An 8,857-nucleotide genomic window follows, 5' to 3' on the forward strand; every position below is an offset into this window, starting at 1 on the left:
ATACTTCTTAAAAATATATTACATAAAAGAAAACTAATACAAATAAATAGCAAAAACTACAACCACAGCAAAGATGGAGTCCTGAAAGCATAAGGAAAATGTGTACATTTGTACCATAAATTGATTGAGATATAAAGGCATACATACATTCATGTAAATCTCACTGGTGTAACCATCAGTCTCGGAGTCCCAGAGACATCTCAGACCTGACTTCACTCCGGCCCCTTTCATCTCTCCAATCGTCACCTGCACCACATGCTTATACCTTTTCATATGCAATTCTACAATAGAACAACAAAAGTATTATTTGCTACTGGTTTCAGAAACTTTCCAATATCACCTTTGATATCTTCACTGACATTATTAGCTATAGATGTGGTCCACTTTTTGGCCTCAACACTATCATAGGTCTTCCCGACCAGGGTCTTCAGTAGCACCTGCATGATGATTTCTTTGATTGGCAGTTGCTTAAACCTGAAACATTCTCGACTTAAGCACATCGTGTGACAGATCTTATAATCTTACTTTTCAGGTAGACTCGGTTTGATAACGTATGCACTCTGCGGTACAATGGACTCGTGGCTACGAGACTTCTCCGGCAGCTGAGGCTCCTCTGGCAGTTGAGGCTCCTCCGGCAGCTCGACCTGAGACTCGATCTCGTTCGTTTCATCAGCTTGGCCCTCCATCGTAAACTGCAACAAAGATTTGGCGTTAATGCAGTGAAATTCTGGCGGTTGTTACTCTTAAACTCACTTTGGATAAACAACATTAAAGTTTGACGTGAATTTGACAGTGGCGAATATTTTCAAACAAGTGATCACCATGGTAACGGACGTGAAGTTGGGCGCAAACGATTTAACAGGCCTTTAAAGTTGCCGTTAAACGATTTAATCGCTAGTTTTAATTTTGAATTTATGAAATAAATGATTTTTAAATTTACGAAATATATTTATTATTTTTAACAAATTGTCTTATATATATATAGGCTTCTCCAGCTTTTCTGAACAAACTCCTTTCTCCTAAATGCCTATGTTTCCTCTTGTTTCATCTCTCCAATGTTGTGAACAAATTCCTTCCTCAGGAATTGTACTCTTGTGCAGGATTTTGTTGTACCTTGAGTAGAAATATAACTTACAGGAAATTTCCACTTCTTGTAAATACTCCTCACCATAAACACCTGAGCATGATCTGCTATTCCACATGTCCTATCATCCTCAAATCCACAAACCATCCAAAAATGAGAGTAACTGATCTATCTTCAAATATTTTATTTTATTTTTCCAAATTGGATATGCGTTTTTGCATTTGTCTTCTGCTTATGCTTTGATTTTTTTTTATATTACCATTCTTAATAACAGACACTTTCTTTCCAACATCTTCTATGTCAAAATTTAATTCAGAAACAATACCCATTTCAGTCTCAACTTGTTTTGTTTTACAACTCAATTGATTCAAATTAATAAGATTGTTGTTAATAGTTCTGGTACTATCAGCATCAATACTAATTTCTTCACTCTTAACTTGTACTGTTGTACAACCCAAGTGATCTGAATTGCCAATACTTGTATCACTATCATCAACAATATTAATTTAGTCAACAACTGCATCATTCATAAGATTTTCTGTCATCATTAGATAATCGTACTTTAAGAACTTCGGTCTCTTTCTGCACTTTTCAGGAAAATGAAGATTACATACTTTCTTATTTTTACTTATATACTGATTGTCCATATCTTTCAGTGAATTGTTACTTGTAGCAACTTTCCACTGCTCAAATAACAAAGAATCAATAGGTGGAAATAATCTCAACACTATTTTGTCTTCTTGCTTTGTAAAACATCCTTCAACGCAACAAGTATTAACCATCCTAATATAAAACGTGCATTAATTGTACATACATATTTATATAAATAATAATGAAAAACTGTTACTTACTTGCTCACTATCACTCAGTCACTAAATGTAAACAACACACTAACATGGCTGAAAGCATAAATTTGAAAAGTATACGAATATACGTTCTTGAATGATTTTTATTATACTTAAAATATAAATAATTTATTTAAAATTCTTTTATTATTTAAGTGAAAATATTAATAAGTTTTGGTCGACCCTCATAAACAAGCTCATAGCACATAACAAAAAATAATAACGTGTTTTATTTAAATACGTTTTGTCTGATTAGATTTTAGACTTCCTGCGTTTGTGTACTTTTCGCGTGTCCTTCGCTGGAAAACTCCGTTCGAATATCTTGGCCCTTTTCTCTTTCAGCAGAAGAACGTCTTCATCCATGGGCTTGATGATGGTTCCCATCTTGGTGGTAACCTTCGGTGCGCTGAGCTTCCTGAAGACGGTTTCCGGGACGAAAGAGTTGCTGAGTGGTTGCCTGATACTCGATTCGAAATCTTTGACGGACTTGAAAGGTTTCGGCACCTCGGTGACAAGATGCTGCCTCAACTTGAGGTTGGGCGTCTCGTTGATAATCAGATGACCGATGTTGTCGTCCCTTCGTTTCAGCTTCTCGGGAACCTTCATGGTGAACTTATCGCGTTTCTTCTTCGGCACCTCGAGATTCTTGCCGCCCCACGAACCCCAGCCGGGCAGCGTGAGATCGACAGCCTTCGGATTGAACTTTTCAATTTCCTCCGCCTTCTCCTTGGCAAATTCGTTCGTCACATCGTCATCCTCGAAGGCCTCAGCGAATACCTGATTATCGTTCTCCTCCAATGCCTGCTCCTCGTTGAACGTCACCAAATTGGGTACGTCGGCGGTCAAGTAGACAGTTTTAGGTGGAGCGATGAACTTTTTCGGATCAATTTCTTCGCGCGCCTCTTCCGCCGTTTGCAGTGTTTTCAACACGTTAACGTTCTTCAGCGGATCGCTATTTTCATTGTCGTCATCATCGCTGTCGTTTCCTGCAGTCTCAAGAAGCTCCTCATCCAGATCGGGCTTCGTTACGACCGGCCTAAGATTCATATTACCAGACGGCCTAACGACTTCCTTCTCTTCACTTTCGGCAACCTTGAAGTTCCAACTTTTCATAATTTTTGCCATCTTCTCCCTAAACAAATTTTGCAATTTCTGATCGTGCATCGCCAGTTTTTGATCCAGGCGAACGTCTGCTACTTTAAAATCTTTATTTTCAATCTTCTTGGTTTCCTTCCGCTTGTTTACCTGAACTTTCTCAACTTTCCACTCAGTTATTTTCTGACTCTTCGACGGTTTATTGGCAACTTTATCACCGCTTCCCAATCGTTCATCCTTAACAAAATCATGCAGCTCGCATTCCATACTTGGTGTTTCTTTAAGTGTCTCCACGTTTTCAGGAACACTTTCGACTACCATTGGAGTGCTGCAATCAGTTATCCTCTTTATTTTACTATTTTCCTCTTCACCTTTTTCCATCTTATTTTTCTCCTCCCAATACTTCCTATAACCAGACACAAAATCATGAACTTCCTTGCTAATATTTAAATTACTGTTGGTCCATGGATTTGACGGGTCCTTATTAATTTGATTGACTTGAGTCTGTTGTGTGGGCGCTTCTTCATCATCAGAATCATACTTCGGTTTAATTTTTTGGGTCAACTCCTTACTCAGACTCAGCTGATTTGCCAAAACTTTCCTTATCTGAAAATAAATAAACAATGTTAATAATCATAATTATTTCTTATAAAGATATTTACTTACATCAGTATTATATTTAGCCCTAATCTGTTTATTCTTAGCCCAAGCTCCTGTATTCTTGTGCCTCAAAGACACTCTCTCCAAAGCCCTAACTTTTTCAATTTCTTCCAACTTGGCCAAAGCTGCTTCCGAATCAGTCTTTTGCAACAACTCAAACTCCTTCAGCTGCTGCTTGATTTTATCTCTCTTTTGTATTCTGTGATAAGTCTTACTTTTAATCTTCTTCAACCTTTTAGCCTTCGCCAATTCATAACCCATCTTCACCCTCATCTTGGCTGCCTCCTGTCTCTTCTCCAACATCTCTTGCAACGTCAATGGAAAACTGTTAGTCTCAACATGAATTTCTTCTATTTTTGGATCAACTTCTTCTAGTTTCTGCTGCAATTCTGATTTCAATCTCCAGCATTCCAATTTGCTTTCATCCTTCTCCAAGTTTTGATCAATCAAAGGAAATGAGAGAGTAGGAGCGGCCCTCATCGATGTAACAATGGGATCCCATTTGTCCAGTGCTTGCTGAGTTGATTTGTAGGCTACCCTCCTGTGCGATCTGTCAGCCTCAATTTTCTCAGCTGGCTTCCGGATGGTCTCGGCTGTGCTTTTGAACAACCTCTTCGCAAGTTTAGCTTCGCCTTTGGACTTGCCCAGACCTTTTGCGAGCTCAAGTAGGCGCACATTTCCGCTGCTCTTCACCAAATCGAACTCGGAAACAGTGCTCGTCGCTTCCGTCCGCGTTGGCTTCTTCACCAGCTTCTTCTTGCTCAGATTCAGGACATTCTCTAATAGTTTGGAGTGGGTTTTCTCGTCAATATCAGAGTCTGAATTGTACGAGTCTTTACTGACGTCGCTGTCCATTGCGGCAGTATTTTTAATAGAAAACACAGCAGACACCGGACAAAATAAAAACACGCTTAAAATGATAGGTTATAAAGTAACCATCAGCAGTATAATGTCAAATTTTGAAACGGGAGCGCTATGCATCGAAGAATCGGTGCTACCAACGCAATTTTACTTAAGTTTAGTTTAAATTTATTTCGATAGCTCGAAAATTTGAATTTTTCAATGAACTCAAGTGCAGAAACAATATTTTTTTTAATAGGAAATTATACAAAGTTAATGGGGTGTTATAATAAGTTTTGTAATATGAGTATTCATTGTTGATACATTCGAACAGGGATATTAAATTTTGTTTTAATAAGGGGTATTGGATTACAAAAAAAAACAAAAGCTGATAGTTGTTGATTTTGTTGCTAACAGTTGTTAAGCGAGTATTATTTTGAAGAGAGTTATGAGTAATTTGCGACTGCAGAAGAGATTGGCGGCTTCCATTAAGGGTTGCGGTAAGCGCAAGATATGGATGGATCCGAACGAGTGCTTTGCTATTGCCGAGGCTAATACTCGTCTGGGGGTGCGGAGATTGCTGAACGATGGGTACATCATAATGAAGCCTAACGCGATGCACTCCAAGTACAGAGTCCGAAAGACCAAAAGGGCCCGACAATTGGGAAGACACAGCGGCTTCGGTAAGCGCAAAGGGACCGCAAACGCGAGGACCAATACGAAGAGGACATGGACGGTTCGCACGCAAATTCTGCGACGCCTGCTGCGAAAGTACAGACAGGCCAAGAAAATTGACAAGCATTTCCACAGCCAGCTCTATATGAAAGTGAAGGGAAATCATTTCAAGAACAAGCGCGTCTTGATCGAGTACATTTTCAAGAAGAAGGCGAACATGGCTAGGACCAAGTTGCTTGCTGACCAGGCGGAGGCCCGCAGGACCAGAGCTCGCGAAGCACGACACAGGAGGATGCTGCGTATCGCCATGAGGAAGAAGGAGCTGGCTTCGGAGGACAAGAAGGAGGAGGTGGTTGCTGTGCCGGAGGGTGGAGATACCAGTGCTCCGGAAGATATGACCAACGTAACTGGTAGGAAGAAAAAAAATAAGTAGTGTTAATTTTTTTTCAAAATGTTATGTATTTGTTTAAATGTAGAAAATTTGCTTTGGGTTTATGTTCATAAACAAGATTAGTATGTGGGAGTAGGGAAGTTTACATTAGACTAGGTACGAAATTTACGAAAAATAAAAAATAATATCTTCCCCGATTTTAGTGTGTGCGCGAGCAGATTATTTTTCTGTCCCTTTAGTTATCCTTGGTTTGGATGTATTTGATGAGGTCGATGACTCTGCTGGAGTAACCGAACTCGTTGTCGTACCAAGAGATGAGCTTGACGAAGTTGTCGTTCAGCTGGATGCCGGCGGCGGCGTCGAAGATGGAGGAGTGGGTGTCTCCGATGAAGTCGGTGGAGACGACCTCCTCGTCGGTGTATCCCAAAATTCCCTTCATGGGGCCCTCGGCGGCCTCCTTGATCTTGGCCTTGATGTCATCGTATTTGGCCGCTTTGCCCAGACGGACGGTCAGATCGACGACGGAGACGTTCGCAACTGGGACGCGGAAAGCCATGCCGGTCAGTTTGCCGTTGAGGGCTGGGATGACTTTGCCGACGGCCTTGGCGGCTCCGGTCGAGGCGGGGATGATGTTCTGAGCGGCACCACGGCCATCGCGCCACAGCTTTCCAGATGGTCCGTCAACGGTCTTCTGGGTGGCGGTGGTGGCGTGCACGGTGGTCATCAGACCTTCGACAATCTCGAAGTTGTCGTGGATGACTTTGGCGAGTGGAGCCAAGCAGTTGGTGGTGCAGGAGGCGTTGGAGATGACCTTGTGGCTTGGATCGTAAGAGTCCAAGTTGACGCCGCAGACGTACATGGGAGCATCGGCGGATGGGGCGGAGATGATGACCTTCTTGGCGCCTCCCTTCAAATGGGCGGATGCCTTATCGATGGTGGTGAAGACGCCGGTGGATTCGACGATGTACTCGGCTCCGGCCTTGGACCATGGGATGCAGGTCGGGTCGCGCTCCTGGAAGACGGAGATCTCATTGCCGTTGACGATGAGCTTGCCCTCCTTGCAGTCGATGGTGCCCTTGAAGCGGCCATGGGTGGAGTCGTACTTGAACAAGTAGACCATGTAATCGACGCTGATGAAGGGGTCGTTGATGGCCACCACGGACGCTCCACGTTCGATGGAGGCGCGAAGCACCAAACGACCGATGCGGCCAAATCCGTTGATTCCAATCTTAGACATGTTCTGCAACAAAAAAAAAATTGAAAATCCAATCAATTAAAAAGGGCGGAGCTCAAAAGATAAATGCAGCAGGGTCCACCCACAACGCGTTAAGTAACCCAATCAGTCAAGTAATTACAATCAGTGCCAATTAAGTTATGCAAAAGTTGTAACAGTAAAGTTTGAATGCGAAGGTTGTTACGTATTTAACCAACGGTTAAAACCAGTTCTGCAACGGGGTTGGTTTGCAGGATCTCATCAAGAGACAATGCAAAAACACAGAGAGATCACAAAATATATGCATATCTCCACGTACGAAATTGCATTCCCATTGTGAAGGTCAGCCAGAGGACGAGCCGGCATTTTCGAAGTCGTCGAACGATAAAGTCGTAACAATCAAATTTGTTGCAACACAAGATCTGGTGGTTACGTGTTACTCTTATTTCAATAGGACGTGTGTGTAATCAGTAGATCCTGATTTACGCAACGAAACATATATGTAACCGATAACGGAATCGATGGAATTTTTTTTTCTGTCGAATTCCACTATTCACGATGCAATTGCTGAGAAAACAGTTGCAGAAAGCGGATTGACAATTAAACTCTTTTTGTTTTTATCTCTATTTATATCTAATAAATGTATTCGAATAAATAATGAAAAGGTAAATATGCTTACTAGATAGTAACAATACTTTGTATACGATTACAAATCGATCGTGTCTGCTCACTGCCACAGTTCACTGCAAAGTGTCGTTTGAAGGACGAAAGTGCGTTTATATAGAGGCGCGCCCTCTCCATCATTGGTCCAATTTAGAGGAGCGCCAACGTTTGAATCAGACACATTAGGTTTTCGTGGAACAATCTCGAATGAAGCATAGAAAAATTGAAGACGTAAGAAGACGACATCTTATCGGATTAACATTTATTTTTTTGGGTGTACTTTTCTATGGGATTCGTATGGGAACGCACACAATTTGTTCGTGCGGTTGGCGAATTCAAGAGTAGCTGAAGAGAGTCACGTAGATTGCAATTTCCTTTACAGTGGACTCAATTTAATAGGAACGACGAGGCTCGTTGACTTCTTTGAATATTTGACGAATGTTCCTGTCATCTCAATAGGCGTAGAACGATTTTGTTTTTTTTTTATATAATTTCAATTTGGAGAGCGATTGAGACAATTTGGAAATCTCCGTGTATCGGCGGGGGTCATTCCCGACAAGGACTACATAGATTAAGCAAGATTTACATCAAATCTCAAACGATTACAAACTTCTAGATGGAAATTTCTAATTCAGCTTTATTTATTTGACATTTACATCTTTCAATTGTCAAATGTAAATAAATCGCTATTGAAGAGACAGCTTTATGATGCAACAAGTCAATAAGAATCGTGCATTAATTCGATTAATCTTGATCCGTAACGGTTTTGCATGTTCTATGAATTGTGAATAATGTGTTAATTTTATTATTATCAACTATTGAGTGTGTCGCAGTAGATTGTACTATCTATTTATAATGGAAAATGTCCGAGTCCAAGCGATCAAATTAACACCTTATCTCCAAAAAAAACCTTGCCTGAAACGCATAAACATCCATGATACATAACAAAAATCATATTAACGGGAGACGTACTATATATATTAGCTAACTACACAGTCTTAAATAAAAAAAATAATGAAAATTATCATATAGTAGGGAGATAAGACGATTGAATGAGTCGACGGAGGTTTCGTAAACTTTTGTAGATAAATACATTTCGTAAAATAATTTAATACTCGTTACTTGCCAAGTAACAAGTATTGCTTATACAGGGTGGCACAATTGAACTGCAACTTTTCAGAACGCTTTTTTTTATTTGAAATTAATTTCTCGACAACCCCGTAAGATAATTACATCATCGACCACTCGTATGAAAGCTGAATATCTCACCATACCAACAAGCGTAAATACATCTTTGTGCTGTCATCGATTCGCCTGTTATGAGATGTAGAACGTTTTTTTCGTATTTTTTAATTTTCAAAGTTAAAAAATGCTCGAAAAAGCAGTGTTTT

At 40.5% G+C, this 8,857-nt stretch overlaps 4 protein-coding genes across 4 annotated transcripts; 1 reads left to right on the top strand and 3 right to left on the bottom strand.

Annotated features, from left to right (window-relative positions):
* Position 1: 1 nt before the first annotated feature.
* Positions 2-833, bottom strand: LOC108556688 (tctex1 domain-containing protein 2-like). Its single transcript, XM_017912895.1, has 5 exons — positions 754-833; positions 526-692; positions 341-474; positions 148-281; positions 2-81 (listed from the first exon to the last, which is right to left on the bottom strand). Exons 2-5 carry the CDS (start codon positions 684-686, stop codon positions 34-36), a joined length of 477 nt encoding a protein of 158 aa, XP_017768384.1. The 5' UTR covers positions 687-692; positions 754-833; the 3' UTR covers positions 2-33.
* A 1,276-nt stretch (positions 834-2,109) lies between these two features.
* On the bottom strand, positions 2,110-4,666 carry LOC108556689 (U3 small nucleolar RNA-associated protein 14 homolog A). Its single transcript, XM_017912896.1, has 2 exons — positions 3,691-4,666; positions 2,110-3,630 (listed from the first exon to the last, which is right to left on the bottom strand). Exons 1-2 carry the CDS (start codon positions 4,537-4,539, stop codon positions 2,182-2,184), a joined length of 2,298 nt encoding a protein of 765 aa, XP_017768385.1. The 5' UTR covers positions 4,540-4,666; the 3' UTR covers positions 2,110-2,181.
* A 140-nt stretch (positions 4,667-4,806) lies between these two features.
* Positions 4,807-5,765, top strand: LOC108556686 (60S ribosomal protein L19-like). Its single transcript, XM_017912893.1, has one exon. The coding sequence runs from the start codon at positions 4,973-4,975 to the stop codon at positions 5,630-5,632; it is 660 nt and encodes a 219-aa protein (XP_017768382.1). The 5' UTR covers positions 4,807-4,972; the 3' UTR covers positions 5,633-5,765.
* Positions 5,766-5,809: 44 nt separating this feature from the next.
* LOC108556685 (glyceraldehyde-3-phosphate dehydrogenase 2) lies at positions 5,810-7,579 on the bottom strand. Its single transcript, XM_017912892.1, has 2 exons — positions 7,483-7,579; positions 5,810-6,830 (listed from the first exon to the last, which is right to left on the bottom strand). The coding sequence occupies exon 2, from the start codon at positions 6,825-6,827 to the stop codon at positions 5,826-5,828; it is 1,002 nt and encodes a 333-aa protein (XP_017768381.1). The 5' UTR covers positions 6,828-6,830; positions 7,483-7,579; the 3' UTR covers positions 5,810-5,825.
* Between the last annotated feature and the right edge of the window lie 1,278 nt (positions 7,580-8,857).

The sequence above is a fragment of the Nicrophorus vespilloides genome, unplaced genomic scaffold (genome assembly GCF_001412225.1).
Source record: "Nicrophorus vespilloides isolate i.1.1-1 unplaced genomic scaffold, Nicve_v1.0, whole genome shotgun sequence".
In the NCBI taxonomy this organism is placed as follows: Eukaryota; Metazoa; Arthropoda; class Insecta; order Coleoptera; family Silphidae; genus Nicrophorus; species Nicrophorus vespilloides.